Source organism: Vipera berus (genome assembly GCF_964194415.1).
Source record: "Vipera berus genome assembly, chromosome: 5".
In the NCBI taxonomy this organism is placed as follows: Eukaryota; Metazoa; Chordata; class Lepidosauria; order Squamata; family Viperidae; genus Vipera; species Vipera berus.
In genome coordinates, this window is record NC_138207.1 from 38,134,138 (window position 1) to 38,151,287 (window position 17,150).

General features: G+C 38.1%; 1 protein-coding gene across 1 annotated transcript in view; it reads left to right on the forward strand.

Moving 5' to 3' along the window:
• The window catches only part of CROCC2 (ciliary rootlet coiled-coil, rootletin family member 2), a gene marked incomplete at its 5' end in the record, with an annotated part of 111,184 nt that overhangs the window by 22,358 nt on the left and 71,676 nt on the right, over positions 1-17,150 (forward strand). Inside the window, 8 exons of the mRNA XM_081329888.1 lie at positions 3,060-3,166; positions 3,695-3,892; positions 5,030-5,126; positions 5,319-5,408; positions 6,697-6,900; positions 10,332-10,531; positions 14,461-14,643; positions 15,735-15,879. Coding sequence (XP_081186014.1) covers positions 3,060-3,166; positions 3,695-3,892; positions 5,030-5,126; positions 5,319-5,408; positions 6,697-6,900; positions 10,332-10,531; positions 14,461-14,643; positions 15,735-15,879 — 1,224 coding nt within the window. The remainder of the gene's footprint in view (positions 1-3,059; positions 3,167-3,694; positions 3,893-5,029; positions 5,127-5,318; positions 5,409-6,696; positions 6,901-10,331; positions 10,532-14,460; positions 14,644-15,734; positions 15,880-17,150) is intronic.

Below are 17,150 nucleotides of genomic sequence, written 5' to 3' on the forward strand. Positions count from 1 at the left end.
GAGCCTTGGTGGAGCAGTGGGCTAGTGGGCTAATGCCTCCTTAAGTAACATCAGCTGCCTCCAATTAGTGCAGGTTCGCATCCCACCAGGCTCAAGGTTGACTCAGCCTTCCATCCTTCCGAGGTAGGTAAAATGAGGACCCAGATTGTTGGGGGCAATTAAGCTGACTTTGTAATAATGCCGCTTGGGGTGTGTGTGAAAGCCCTAATAAGCAGGCATATACATAGAATGAAGGCTACTGCTAAGCTTGTAAGCCGCCCTGAGTCTTTGGAGAAGGGTGGGATATAAATGGAATTAAAATAAAAATAATAATAATTATGCTATGGATTTGTTTTTATATGTATGCAATTTTGTTCAACTGTTTAGTGCAATGTTCCACCCATAGTTTTTACAGATTTATGCAACAAAAGCATGTATTTCTGGGGGGGGAAACAAAGTAAAGAAGAAGAATGCATGTAAAGGCAGAAGATAACTAGTTCCTTTGATTTAAAAGAAACTATTATTTATGCTTACCAAATTAGACAAAAGGCAGAGAAAAGATGTGGACAATTGTTATTTCAGTGAAAGATACTTTCCTACTTTTTGCATTATGTTGCCTACATGTATTTTGTCTACTATAAAGAAACTCTGTAGTAAAATACTTAGCCTTTATTACCACTTTTTTGTTGGAACAACATGTCTATTTTGTTTACATATGAGTTATATTATTAGAATTATATTTTTTGGCTCTCTGATTATTTGGCATTGGTTCATAAATCTTAGACATATCAGATCCCAACCTGAATTTTTCTATGTGTTCATTTTTGGAGGATAAGATTCCTCCTTTTTCTGGCACTAACTAGATTGATAAGATTTGAGTTTTTTGCTATAGTCTACCCAAATCTGAGTTCTACCTTATGGACAATAATCTTGGTCATTTTGATTCCGTGTTAATTTCTGACATTATTTGAAATAATTTAAGCTAGGTATATTGCTTAATATAACTATATTATGCAAATGTATTCATTTAATCTCAACTTCCTAAGTAATTATAGTAGACTCTCATTTAAAGACTGCTATTTCTTAACTGTTTTGGGGAACTACATCTACTAAGGAAATAGGAGTGTTCTTAAAATCCCTTCTAAGAGATAAAACCTAAATCCAATAATAGAAAACTTTTCAAAAGCTAAGCAGTAAAGTTTGTTAACTAGTATTATTATCTTCAAAAGAATGAGCCTCATATAAAATTCAGATATGTTGATTTATATAACATAATATTAGCTCAAATTAATATTAGCCCCAGTTGCAATGTATGGCTGTGAAAGTTGGACCATAAGAAAGGCTGAGCGCCAAAGAATTGAGGCCTTTGAACTATGGTTCTGGAGAAGACTCCTGCGAGTCCCTTGGACTGCAAGGCAATCAAACCGGTCAGTCCTAGAGGAGATCAACCCTGACTGCTCTTTAGAAGGCCAGATCTTGAAGCTGAAACTCAAATACTTTGGCCACCTAATGAGAAGGAAGGAGTCACTGGAGAAGAGCCTAATGCTGGGAAAGATTGAGGGCAAGAGAAGAGGACAACAGAGAATGAGGTGGCTGGATGGAGTCACTGAAGTAGTAGGCGTGAGCTTAAATGGACTCCAGAAGATGGTAGAGGACAGGAAGGCCTGGAGGAATGTTGTCCATGGGGTCACAATGGGTCGGACACAACTTTACAACTAACAACAACAATATTAGCCAGTTTCTGAGTTCAGATTCTTCTTTGTTCAGCCAGAGAAGATGCTAACCTTACCACACAGAAAATATTGGAGAATATTAGAGTTATATTTGCAAGATGATATAGCAGTTTCTCTCTTCATTTCAAGGTATACAGGTAGTCCTCAACTTACAACAGCTCATTTAGTGACTGTTCAAAGTTACAAGGGCAATGAAAAAAATGACTTATGACCGTTTTTCACACTTACAACAGTTGCAGCATCCCCATGGTCACATGATCAAAATTCAGACACTTGGCAACTGGTTCATACTTATGACGGTCTCAGTGTCCTGGGGTCATGGGATCACATTTTGTGACCTTCTGACAAACAAATTCAGTGGGGAAGCCAGATTCACTTAACAACTTTGTTATTAATTTAACTGTGGTGATTCACTTAACAACAGTGACAAGAAAGGTCATAAAATGGGGCAAAGCTCACATAAAAAAATGACTCACTTAACAACAGAAATTTGGGATTTAACTGAGGTTGTAAGTCAAAGAATATCTATAGTTTATTAGAAACAGAATGTTACTTTTTACTTATAAGTAATGTATTTTTTCTTATATTTTTCTTCATTACTTATATTTTTTTCACTTAGACTTTCAAGATATTAAATATAATTAATGACAAGCAACCAAGTAATGCATTTTTGATCCTGTTTTTTCCAAAGTTCATAATATAGGTAGTCCACGACTTACAACTGTTCATTTAGTGACCATTCAAATTTACAAGACCACTGAAAAAAGTGACTTATGACTGGTTTTCATACTTATGACTGTTGCAGCATGCCCATGGTCATGTGATTTACTTGATAGCTGGTTCATATGTATGACAGTTGCAGTGCCCCGAGGTCATGTGATCACATTTTGCAATCTTCTGACAAGCAAAATCACTGGGAAGCCAGGTTCATTTAACAACAGTTTTACTAATGTAACAACTGCAGCGGTTCACTTAACAAATGTGACAAGAAAAGATGCAAAATGGGGCAAAACTCACTTAACAAATTTCTCACTTAGCAACATAAATGTTGGGCTCAATTGCGGTTGTAAGTCAAGGATCACCTGTACTTTGCCATGTTCCCCTTTCCAGGAATTTCAGTAAAATGTAGGTAAATAATGCCTTTAGTAATCCTACTATTTGCCTGTTCTACATTTCCTCTAGTTCATAAGTCTTGTACAGAATTCTGTAGTATTGTAGGAAATTGCTTTAAAATAGTATTTTTTAGTAGCATGGGTGACCCCTTTTGGTATTCTCCATCAATAAAACGTTAAAAGCGATGGAATCTACTGTGTGCCAGTCAGGTTTTTTTCCCATTGTTCTTTCCAGAGCTATGATTCCTATCTCAGCAATGAACACAGTGGGATTCTCCTGCTATGGCGTCAAGCAGCCACACTCCGTGGTAACTTTGCAGAGCTTCGCACAACAGTGGAGAAGTGAGTGTTACCTAAATTTTCCATTGCTATAAGAATGTTTCTCATTGTTCTATGAAAAATTACCAGACAGAGGAATGCTCTGAAACATCAGATACCACAGTATTTATGCCCTTGTGTCGGAGCCCTATTTTTTTTTTTAAAGTGTCTGTGTGCACGTGCACATGCACATGTACAAGGAGTATGCAAAACTTTCTGATCTTGAAATAATACTTTGTTCAAGTCAGGAAAGTTGACACCACATACTGTAGCTCTGAATGCTTCAGCATCCCTCATATGGCTAACATACCGGTAATTGATATAACTGGAAAATGTGAATATAATATATATTTCTAATTTAAATAGAGAAGGTCCAGGTTTTTCTGAGTACGTTGCATCCTGTTAGTTTTGCACAAAGCAAAACAATAAATCAGCAATTTGAATTATTGGCAATTATTGACATGCCATTCCTGTACCACCTGGAAATGTTAGGTACTGTAATGGTGTATGTAGAATTCTGAGTGAACAAGGATATTATTCTCTCATTCCCAGAGGACTTGCTGAAGCAGGAACTGACATGGCAAGAGCTTCCCGCCGCCTCCAAACTGCCTGTCTCAATTTGGATTCCAATTTGCGCCTTTCTGAAAATAACTCTACCTGTTTGCTAGAGAAGCAGCTTCGAGAGAAAGTCCGAGAGATGATTCAGCTACAGAGTTCTTGGGATGGAGAAAAGGCCGTTCTAAACTCCAAGTAAGAAGAAGACTTCCGTGTCTTTGATTTCTAGAACACAGATTATTAAAGGACAAGGAGATTTAAAAGGCTTGTTCTGGGATAGGCAACCTTTTGGGTCTGGGGATGCAGTCGGAATTTTGAGAACACATTATCCTATAAAATGAGTATGGTTAGTCATAAAACATCTACTTCCTAAACAATAAATTAGCCCTCCAGGATTTCCTTTCTTATCCCTGTTGAATTTTTATGGGACTCAAGGCAACTGTAAATAAATATATTAGAGAATGGCACTTTAAAAGTCACATCCTGATTTCTTGACTTTGTTAACAAAAACAACAAAGACCATAATGACATCTTAAAGAATAACAGACATATTATTGAATACATTTTTTTATCGTAACCATCATATGTATCTTACTTCTACATCAAAGTACAGCTGTTTGTGTCTACAAAACTCCTTTTTCAGGACTATATTACATACATCTGATTTAGTACAGTTAGATGTATGAAAGTTTATATGATAATAAATGTATCTATCTTTAGGCATCTAGTTGAGACAGAAAGCCCAATGAGGTCAGGAGAGCCAGTGCTGTAACTGAGCATACTTATGTACCTTGAGCTTGAGGACTTAGAAAACCACACACACACACACACACACACACACACACACACACACACACACACACACACACACAAAAGATGGATTGTCCGCAGGGAACAGCATTATCAACAAGAGCCTTGCAATCTCCTATGCTCCTTGTTAATACAGGTAATAATATATCAGGCAGAAAGTAAAAAGTAAATGTTGGAATACTGGTTGAAGGACTGACTTTTTAAGTTTGCACTCCTTAAGAAAGAGGTTCCAGACCTTGCACTATATGCACATGCTCTATATCCCCTTGAGTATTCATGTCAACAACCCAAAGTTTCTTGCTGGATTTGCTTTTTTCTTATCATCCTGTGGTCTTGGACTACATAGCATATTGTGATCTCATCACTTTCAGGTCTTTTCTCCAGCCTTTTTAAGATGATGTGTGAATTGAAACTGTTGTTTCTTTATAATGATCTCAAAGATATAAATAATATATCCTTTATGAGTTACTGATTAATCCTCCTGACTAATACATCATCTGTGTCTTGTTTCTTGTCTTACAGGATTACTGAATTGACCACTTTGGCTGATAAATTTAAGGAACAGAACACAAAGAAAGACAAGACAATCTCGGCCTTAAAAATGGACATTCAAAAATTGGTATAACCCCCCCTTCGACCCTACTTTCTGTCATTTTGTTAAACAAAACCCCATTTGTTTACCACCACAAGCATTCTCAAAAAGGGCATAATAATCATGTTGATCTACAATACTAGATTGATTTGCTGTCTCATGTTTCTCTGTTCTTTCCCCATGTCCATTTCTGAGCAATTGCTTGTCTTTGAATTCTAGGAAGCCAGTAAAATTGGAGATCTAGAAGAAATGAAGGATCTGAAAGAGGAAACTGAATCTTTGCAACATACTTTAAAAGGCATCACAAAGGTACGTGAAATATTAAATCATAATGTACTTTGTAGGTAAACAACGTCTACTGTTTACTTTGATGCATGGTGCATATTTTATAGTAGAGAAATATAAATAAGGTACTATTTATTAGAAAATTCTGTAGCACAGGCCTCAGTGAAATGAATGGAAGCTATGAAAGAGTGCGCCTTTGGCGTCTAGTCATGCCGGCCACATGACCACGGAGACGTCCTCGGACAAGCGCTGGCTCTTCGGCTTTGAAACGGAGATGAGCACCGGCCCCTAGAGTCGGAAACGACTAGCACACACGTGCGGGGGAACCTTTACCTTTACCTTTTATGAAAGAGTATAGTATTCTGCTGGTATAATGTTTTCACATATTGTGCCCTTGTGTAATAGAATTGAGTTATTTGGGCTGGTTCCTAAAAGCCATCTGGTGTTTTTTTGGCACAAGCTTACTTTCTGGTTCTTAAGTCTTAAACCAACAGAATTGATAGCAATTTTTTTTATGAGAAAAAAAAAGAAAGATGTGAACTTTCTACCTGAATATTTCTTTTCATATAAGGAATGTCCTACTGTATATCTAAAACTGTTCCCCATAACTTGTAAGAAAGAATGTCATCTTTTTTTTTTCATCACTATATAGGGTGTGTGAGTGTTATTTGCTTGTCTTTAAACAAGATTAAGGAAATGATGGTTTAATTCCCATTTGATATCAAGTAGACATATATGTACTTTTAATAGCAATAGTATTTTTAAATCCCAAATTTCCATGAGCTCAGATTGCACAGGCCATATATGCCTCTTGTCTCATACAAGTTAATATTGAATGAACAAAGGCTACTTCTTCCTTTAGAGCAGGGGTGTCAAACTGCCGGCCCATGGGCCAGACACGTCATCTGGAAGCTATGCGCACCCCATTGGCGGCAATAGCAAAACTCTCCCAATACGTTGCACGATGTCACGTGACGTCGCAAGTTTGACATGTCTGCTTTAGAGGATGCCCTTAAAACATACGCTACTAAATATATATGAGCAGACCCAAACCCACATATTTTTTTATTTGCAGATGGGTCTCCCCACTTGAGCAATATTCCTTTGCTGGCTATAATAAAATACTCTAGGGCTGAGCTAAATTAACTAAACTGCCTTTTAAATATGTTTGTTGTACTTCACAGTGCCATATGAATTTAACTTAAGAGATACGAGAATCCAACTCTGACATTCTAGACAGCACTCATGCACCAGAATCTATTCAATAATATTCATTTGATTAGGATTTATTTCTTCTCTACTTTCCTTTTAGTTGGCTCTTGCTGAATCAAAGAACATAGGACTTATCTCCAAAGATGTACCAGAAGAAAATACTGTATGGCACACTTATCCCCTGGGCTTTAGCTCACCTCAGCACCAATGGACAACTCAGTCCTGGATACATTCTCCATCCTGCCAGAATGCATCAATACAAGCAGTACAAGCCCTTATCCAAAATTCACAAAAGCATGAGCAGGTTGGATACACTAGTGCTTTTATTTTATTTATCAAGCTTTTATCTATTCACATGTTATCCAGGTCTGAGCAACTAACATACCTAAATGCAATAATAAAATTAAAACATAATTTAACAAAATAGTACAATATAATCAATAACCTCATGTGCTGAGAAATAATCCATAATCCAGTAACCAACATTCCTCCTCCATATGAATTCTCACTTGTTCACAAAGTCAAGTTTTTATTCATTTCAAAGTGAGGCCCATCTGATCTCTCTGGTAGCGTGATTCTAGATAAGAGAGGCAGACAGTCCAGCCCTTGTTTTCTCTGAGTTATAGGGATATCAGGTTGTAGGTTCAGATATGATCAAGTTTAATAATAATTCATATACATTTCAAATAATATTAAATATGTTTATTGAGGAGTTGTGAGTTTTATGGAGAATGGGTCAGTTGTGGTTTTCCCCAGCTTTGCAATGCAATTCTTTGTAACATTTGGCTGCAAAGGCAGTTAAGACAATTTGCAATCAATCTTCAGTGCTGGATATAGAGAAAGATGTACGTTCACTGGAGTAGAAAGACTTTCACTTGGGGAATTCAGAAACACTTATTAATTCCAATATACTTTGATCTACAGTATTTTAGATCTGGGCTAAAATATTTGTCTCAGGATTTAGTTTTGTTTTTATAAAAAAAAATTGAGAAGAGCCTTGGTGGAGCAGTGGGCTAATGCCTCCTTAAGTAACACCAGCTGCGTGCAATTAGTGCAGGTTCGAGTCCCACCAGGCTCAAGGTTGACTCAGCCTTCCATCCTTCTAAGGTAGGTAAAATGAGGATCCAGATTGTTGGGGGCAATAAGCTGACTTTGTAATGATGCTGCTTGGGGGGGGGGCAGAAGCCCTAATAATCAGGCATATACATAGAATGAAGGCTATTGCTAAGCACATTGATTTGTGCTTTAGATTGTAAGCCGCCCTGAGTCTTTGGAGAAGGGCAGGATATAAATGGGATTAAAAAAAAAGTTGGAGGTGATATCTGGAAGTTGTAACAAAAATTTAAGTGAAGATGTTTGTAATTCTGTGTTTCATATTTCTTCTTTTTTCCTATAACAGCACCTAGGCCGCCATTCTAAGTGATTGTTTTGTTATACATAGTCATATGGCTGACTCTTTGTGAATAAAGCTAAAATATCCTTTGGAATCAAGCATTATCACTTAGTCCACCAACTTATCTTTTTATTGCAAAATTAAAAACAAAACCTGCTGAATAACGTCTAAGTACCATACAGATCCTCACAACAAAACCATTGTCAGTGTTCTTTCCTCTATTTTAGGGAATTGGGGTAGAGGTGGAGGGGAGGCATGTCAAACTGCTGGCCCATGGGCCGGATGCGTCACGCCAAAACTGCACCCACCCCATTGCTGGCAATGGGGGAAAAGTCACAATACGTCGTGCGACGTCATGTGACCTTGCAAGTTTGACATGCCTGCCTAGCTTATTTATAAATTAAACAGATAGTAGAAATATCCCATTAGTGTGCAATGTTCTTTATTTTAATATATTTTGCATTGGCTAGGTTTATTTTCTGCCCAAGAAGTAAGGAGCATGCTGCTTGTACTTCAATTAGTGTTAACATTTTAGTGGCTATTGCTATCCACGCATGAATGCTGGCCATCCCAGGTGGATTTTGTGAATGCTGGAAAGATATACTAGATCTACAGCTGCAGATTTATATCTTCCACTGTATAACTATAGCGGACTGTAGTTAACAGCTGCAGGAGATAATTTCAGGTAGTAAAACAGTGACCAGAGAGCAGTGCTGAACTCTTTCTGCACTTACAGCTGTTCTCCCCAGCTGCTTTTCTTCTATGCAGGTGAAATTGAAAAGAAGTCCAAATGGGATAGGCAGAATACCTTAGGGATAGAGGAAATATTCAGCAATCTTTACCACCTCTCTGTGAATTCTGTTTCCACTTCCCATGCATAGGAAGTTTCCTACATTTAAACTTAATTACATCCAAAGCCTCTCCCTTTCTGTTTGAACTGTCATGTCCATTTCAGACAGTTTCCATTGTGGTATAGAAGTTAGTGTGATAGATTAAGATTTGGAAGATCATAATTCAGATTTTGGCTATATAGTTTCTGGGTAATTTAGCCTGGGTATTGCTCTAAGCATAATGGAGCCTACCTAAGAGATTTGTGGTAAACATTAATAAAAAGAAAACCCCAAAGGATAAAGCTACATATTGAACCCATCAGCAAGTAAATGGGAAAGGAAATTTGTGAATAATAAATTACCTTGGCATTTTTACAAACTCTCAGTTTTCCTTCCTTAGAGTTATTCCCAACTCCCATTCACAAAGACACTCTGGAAAACCTCTCACTCATCCGTTTTGTTGCCTTATAAGTTTCATGTATATTGAAAGGTACTTGAATAGTGTCTGCTTCTTTTCATTGCTCTATATATCTGGAAGAAAGCTATAGATCAGGAAACACAACCTATGACCCCCAACAAGGCAGCATTCAGCTACCAACCAACTACTTTTGGGAGGGGGAAGTCTGCACAGCCACTTCTGACTATGGAGCTAGACTTCAACAATCTCACTATCAAAAATCAGAAACATAGTTTTCCACAATTTGTGAGAGGGAACATCAGTGCCTTTTTTGTAAAAAAAAAAAAAAAGTGCCAGAACTCACACACGTCATACAACCCGCCTTGCCTACCCTATAAGGTTCCATCCAAAAAAGGTGCCGGAATTCCATTCTGGGTGTTCTATGACAAAAAAAGCCCTGGGGAACATACACAAAGTATAAACAAGCTGGAAGATCCCAGCCCATTTTCTATCATTGTCCCATCCTCAGCATCCCCCTTTGAAATTGTTAGTTCCTAAAAAATTATCCATTCCATTCTAGATAAATGCTAATTTATAAAACTTGTCATCTCTTTATTAATATGTATTCTCACCCAATTGCTTCGCTAGGTTTCAGTAGAATGCAAAGTTCCCAAGAGAGGAAGTGTACATCCAAAGTCTAGATTTCACCAATGGAAATAAAGTTCTTCTTTTTACTCCTGTACCTTACTCCTTCATACAATTTATGCTAAAGAAAGAAAGAGGGTAAAAACTATTCCTCTCCCATCCCTCTATTTACATGGCAAAGAAATAGCTGCTATAACTCCTTCAACAACCATTACTATTGAGCACACTGTCAGTGACAGAAGATATCAGAAAGACCAAGGGACTGATTTGGAGGCATAAGTTTCAGTGCTCATTTTCAAGGCTTCTTTTAGAAAAACCAAGATCCATTGCAGAGATTTGGCTGATTAGAATGGATGAAGATATTGATTGGAGCACTTGGTTTATCTGTTTAATATGGGGAGGTTTTCTCTCCCCTTGTGTATGTTTTGTGGCATTTGATGTGGAACTAACTGTTTGATCTCTATGAACAGGAATTGCTTGTGCAATTGGAATCCTGCAGAGATATCCTGGGATCTGTCAAGAAGCAGCTTGTGGACTGCCAGCAGGAAATGAAGGCAGCTGATCAACAGCTGCAGGAACAGAAGCAGGAATGTGAAGAGCTGACAAGGACCCTGGAGGACTGCAGGCTGAAAGCACAGCATTGGAAATCCTCAGTGGAAGTTCTAGAAAGGTGAAGGTGGGAAAAGAAGAAGGCTTGGCCTGTTACTGTAATGATCTCAAGGGACATGGCTTTGACTCAGTTCTTCTGGCAGTTGCACCAGTTGTGACCTCAGAAGACGCATCATAGAACTTTTTTAGTGATTTGTCACTTACAGAAACTCTTCTCATTATGCAGATTCCCATAACTTCTGGGGAAGGACTTTGGCACAGTAACAGAGTATCTACTTTGCACCAGTGGTGGGATTCAAATATGTGAACAACTGGTTCTCTGTGTTGATGCTGCTTCCGGAAGTCCATTCTGGGCCTGGGCAACAAAAAATTAGCTACTGGCAGGGCTTTTTTTGTCATAGAATGCTCAGAACGGAGTTCCAGCACCTTTTTTGGATGGAACCTTGTAGGGTAGGCAAGGCGGATTGTATGACATGTGTGAGTTCCGGCAACTTTTTCTTTTACAAAAAAAGCACTGGCTACCAGTTCTGCCAAATTGGTGCGAACCGGCTGAATCCCACCACTGCTTTGCACACAGAAAATTTCAAGTTAGCATTTCCAAACAGGACTGGAAAAGATTCTGCTGGAGAGTTGTTGCCAATCATTAAGTATAAACAGTATTGTACTAAATCAGAATGAGGCATATGCTGCTCCACCAGAATGCTTTTTTGCAACCTTTGAATTCTGACTTCATTGCCAAAGTTCAGTGATAAGCTACCAAACAACAGCCCTTTTTGATGGGTTGCATACTAGTATATGTATTTCTTTTTTAGAAAATAAAAAGTATGTTATTTTTTAAAAATAAAAAACACCTAGTTGTGGAGGGAAAGGTCAAAAACATTGGTCTTTCCCTTCTGATGACATCTTCACATCAATTCTATGTCCCTGTAGCCCTTTGTCATTGAAAACATACTATAAGTTATTAAAATGCTGCAGCCCCTGTTCCTGAGTTAGACAGAATTGTTTTTTTGACCCAGTATAAAGCAGCCCCTTGTGTCTGTCCAGGACATAATTTTAATGATTCAGTTTGGTACTTACTTACAGGAGGATGAAGAAAAGCATGCAATTGATTTTTCCACGATATTAACATGGAAGGTTCTTTTGTTCTGATGATGTGATTTCACTCTTTAGCATTATTTTTTGTTGTGATAATCAGCCAAGGATATGAACAGTGATGATTAAAGTGATGATTAAAAGCTGGCTTTGGGAATAACATACATCAGCATTTGTTGTTGCCAAAGTTATCAAATATCTCCGCTCATGGCCTCAGAAATATTATACTGATATTATTTAGCTTTGATGTTTATAAAAGCATATGTACACAATTAATTTGTTCAGAGAAAGTTGTTTGGCAAGGAAAGGTATCCAGTAACATATAAAGCAATGGATATTTACAGATCCTTTAAAATAATGCAGACAGAGTAGGGGATAAATGCAACTTCCATACAAATGCCTTTTATAGCCTGACAACACTGCAAAAGACCCCCTTGTGTGTGCCATAAACACATACCTCTTACAGTGGAGTAGATCTTCAAAAAGGCCTCTACTGCAGCACTCTACTGTTAGATAGAATAATAATGGTATAGGCACACTTAGAACCATTTAGGATTTTAAAGGTTAATACCAATGCCTTAAATCAAGAGTGTCAAACTCAATTTCATTGAGGGCCGCATCAGCATTGCGGTTGCCCTCAGGGGGCTGGGTGGGTATGGCCAGGGTGGGCATGGCCTACTGGGTGGGCGTGGCTAGAGTGTATATGGTCTACTGGGTGGGTGTGGCCAGCTCTACATCGTTCGCATCAAGGGGGCCTATGGGGGCCTGGCCAGGAGTGGGACAGATCTGAGGGTCTCTGGCAGAAGGAGGGTCTCTGGGCCAGGGCTAAGGCAGTGGGGGCCGTTCCCTCACTGTTTCCAGGATGGCTTCGCGGGCCGCATGAAACCACTTTGCAGGCCGGATCCGGCCCCCGGGCCTTGTGTTTGACATGTCTGCCTTAAATTGTTCCTCATGAGCAACATTTTACATATGCAAGATGGTGAAAGAATTTATTTCCTCCATGTTTCATCATTAACTTAAGATAATTTGTGGAACCCTCATAGAGTAATGCTAAGATATTTAAAGAAAAAATGTTTTCTCTAGCACTTCCTAGAATTGCTATATGATATGGTGGAGTCACATGGCTATTCCAGTTAGCAGTGAAAACATAGAGACCCCTTTCTGCAATAAGCCTGGTGCTGCTATAAGGATTTTTTTAAAGTTAAGCAAAGCCAGAAGAGATCTCTGGCTCAGATGATAATAGTTTAAAAAATAAATGTAATCCTTGTTCACTCCCAGCCAGTGAAATTAATATTTTTTGTAGAGTTTTAGAAAAATCCTTACAAAAATTGTCCATTCAAAATGGACAAGTAAAGCAGACTTTTTAAGATCTGCCATCCCTTAATATGTAATGTATTCTGTTAACAATCCATTTGAATTTGGATGTGTCATAATTCTGCCTTTAATTGAAGTTTAAGTAAATGACCTTTAATTCTTTCCATTTCAGTCATATGATGATGACTGAAAAATAGTTTGAATTCTCATCTGAAAGCTTGCCTGCTTTTGATATGCTTTGAACTTCAAAAAAAAACAGTTCTAAAAAGATATTAGAAACAGCAGCTCAAAAACAGAACAGATAAATTTAACAGCTTTTCAGTAATGAACATGTAATATGCAGAAAAATAAATGTCCATTCTCCTACTGTCATGATAGGGGAACAATCCTCAGCATTTCCCTTGGTTAGGGAGTGTTGTGGAAATCAACTATGCTGGTTTCATCTATAACTGGGGTGCTTGTGAACCCCTAATTCACACATTCACTACATTCATTTATAAAGTTCTAACTCCCTAGTGCTTTGCTTAACACACCAGGCTAAAAAGCAGGAGAATGTGAGTTCTAGTCCCACCTTAGCCATGAAAGCCAACTGGGGGACCTTGGGCGAGTCATTTACTCTTAGCTCAACTCATGTCCGAGGATAGTTATTGTCAGGGAAAATAGGAGGGAGAAATTGTGTTGACTATGTTGCCACCTTGAGTTATTCGTAAAAATAATAAAGGTGGGATACAAATAAATAATAAATACAATTTCTGCCGCCTTCCCCCTTGGGGAAAAAAAGTCCTCTCAGCCATTGGGGACTACCATCAAACTTTTCCTGGCTTTATTTTCAGGACCAGCTGATGTCAATAGTGGGTCAGATTTCACTGGAGGCATTTTTGCATCACCGCATACATTTATCCAAACAATGGGAAAGGCCTACAAAACAATTGTTGGACCTAAACTCCCATTACTGCCAGCTAGCAGTGCTGTTTAATCCATAATTGTCCCAGATCATAAATAGCTTTCCAGTCAGGAACCTGGGAAGGCAATATGCAGAATAAGGACTTCATTCTTTACCATAATGCAGAAGCGAAATGTTTACTGCTGTCATCATGACCATGTTTTTTCAAAGAAGCAGTTTAAAGGAATTGTTTTGATCCTTATGTTAAATGAAATGTAGTTTTATTTATTTGTTTGTGTCCATCTATTGTAATTGAATGTGCGGATTCTCAGAATACCATATATCCAAGTTATGGTATACCCATACACCATATAACATGAGATCATCTCAAATCCCACCTCCCCTTCCAGTTCAGTCTCACACTTTTCTTCCAACAAGTATTTCAAATGTACGGCTTTTATAATTGGACAAAGAGCATAGGGGAAGGTAGTTGGAAAGGAAGGATTTTGATGGGGGATGGGTAAACATGTTCTTTCTACATTTTCTGATAGAAAATGAATGATTCATCCAAGCCCTATTTTGCAAAAAAGCAACTGGTCTTTAGAGATATGCAAAGATAGTTCCACTCTGACAGGCAAGGGCATGCCCATGGTCTGAATGATCTTGGCCCAAAATTGTTCATATTTCTTTTCATTTCTCAGAGAGAAGGAGACCTTGGAGATAGCAGTCGAAAGCCAGACTCAACAACTTGATGCCTCCCATCTGGAGGTAGAGCGCCTGAAATTGATGAACGGAGAGCTACAGAAACAGCGAAAACTCCTTGAAGAGCAAAAAGAAGATGCGATTAAGGAAAGAGAGAGGACACGAAAGGAATTGGAGCGGGGGTGAGATGCTGCAGTTGTGTCTCTAGCACTGTGTAATGAAAGAGGAATAGAACAAGAGGATATTGGTAGACAGCAGTGAGTAGAAGAGCAGCTGAGACATTCCATTATGTGGGTGGGAAAGTAATCTGTGAAGAACAAATCCTTTTCACTCAGTGGAAGTCCCAGACTCTTTAAGAAAGTCCTGTCAAATTGCTACAACATTTCAGGGCTAATTAATTAGGGTTAGGGTATAACTAAAGATAGAAAAATAGGCAGAAAGCACTTACGTATGCAACAGTTGTGGAACTGGATGCTGCGATATATGAAGGCAATCATTTAAGAATACTTTAAAATGTAGATATTTATGGAGAACACAGTCAACAATAAACTTAGATATGACTATAGTTAATTGTTATTCCACAGTCAAAGACAGCACAACTTTAATACTTGTTACTGAGCTGTTGTGACACAGTGGTTAGAATGCAATACTGCAGGCTAACTCACTGCTCACTCCAGGAGTTTGATTCTGAGTGGCTCAAGGTTGACTCAGCCTTCCATCCTTCCAAGGTTGGTAAATGAGGACCTAGATTGTTGAGGGCAATATGCTGACTCTGTAAACCACTTAGACCAGGCTGTAAAGCACTATGAAGCAGTATGTAAGTCTAATTGCTATTGCTACTGGAGAAAAACAGTAAGAACATTTATTTGTCCTTAATGTCTAAGCTGAATCCTTTCCAGAGTCATGGTTGCCTGGATTTAAAATAAAATGCTAGAATGGAGTGTCCTAACAGATCTTTTACTTTCTCATTATTGCAATCTTGTCAGCAACTACATCAGTATTCCTTGATAAATGTAAAGACAGTACAAATATGTTTTGGCATCTTTTGGCCAATATGCCAAAATCCAGTCTCCACACTGATATTCTCATTCTGTTTTATGCAAGCTAGGATCTCTAATCCAGAGGCTACCATGCAAGTCAATATCCATATTTTCCGACTCAGTTTCAGAATACAAACATGGTATCCCCACACATTCAGGATGCATCTATAATGTGTTCAGCATAATCTGTTATGGTTTATGCAAAGCCCAATTAGACTTTTCTCTTTTCACAGGCAAAGGTCTCTGGAGCAACTTGAGGAAAGAATGTCAGTCCTGAAGAAAGAGTTAGTGAATGTGAAGGAATCTTTGAACCAAGCCATGCTGGAGAAAGATGTACTGGAGAGTGCAAAGGAAGGCTTGAGCAAAGCACTTTCCAAAGTAAGGATTGCTTGTTGATGTGTTTTCACATGCCATTTGGCTTTATTCCCATCTCTTGCCCTGACTTGGGAGATGTCTCCACTTTCAGTTCTGAAGTAGTCCTGCTGCAACATTTCACACTGTTGTAGTATCTTGCTTTTCTAAGTAATATTTTATGGAGGATATTCTATGTAAAACCTTAAAGAAGTGTTAAGTGCTTCTTTATTTTACTAGTTTCTGCTTGCATAAACATAAAAAGATATTGACTCCAGCATAGATGCGATGCTTCCAGCTAAATAAACAAAAGTGAGATAGTACTGACCTTAATTCTGTAGATTGGTATTGTACTTGAACCTGACCTTGAACTGTTATTGCCCAGGTGAATGCTGACGCCTCAATCAGTCTACTCTAGACTAATATATAAACTTCATCCCTGGAACAGTATATTTGATTGTGGTTATTTGTATCTTAATTGCAATTTTTATAAGCCACTCAGATTTGAACTGTTTGAATCAGCATAGAAATAATTGGCCATTTTGGGTGGGAGTTCCAAATGGAAACCATGAATGCATAGAATGAAGAAAGCCACCTTAGTTACACCAGGTCTGTATTACAACTATAGAGAAGAGTGTTTGAAGCATCAGGTTTTCAAAAAACGCCAGAGACACCAAATTGGAGAAAGCTAGTTTAAAATACCTAGAATATGTCATTCTCTAATCATAAAGATCATCATCAATTGCTTTCCTGATGATGAAAAAAACATACAATAAAACAATTAGCCTTTACTTTATTGCAAAGCAATGACAGAGGGGGGGAATAGGAAATCTGAAATGGGCTAATGCTGTAGAAAAAAACAGCCAAAGTTTATTTTTTCACAGCTTTAGAGAGGGGGAAAAAAGCACAACTATGGATGGAGTACTTGCATGCTGTCATATTTTCAGAATTTAACATTTCAAAAGAGCAATTTATGTGCAAAGTCAGATCTCTTTCCTCAGAAATATTATGCCCACCAATCCTGTGATTCAATGAAGTCTTTGAACAGATCCTTCATGAGTAAGTGTGTTGGTCAAAAACTTCAGTAAAAACTACTACAGCTGCTCACATTGGCTCAGCTTAAGTGAGTAGCAGAATTTTTTTTGCCACCCACTCTTTTGGCCTATTTAACATTTCTGGAAGGGAAATGGCATTTTCCTAATAAGAATATTTCTGATTACATAATGATCTTAAAGAGAAATAGCACTTTCATTTGTACTTATGGATACCAAAGATCTTTCTCTGTCTTGTTTTAGATG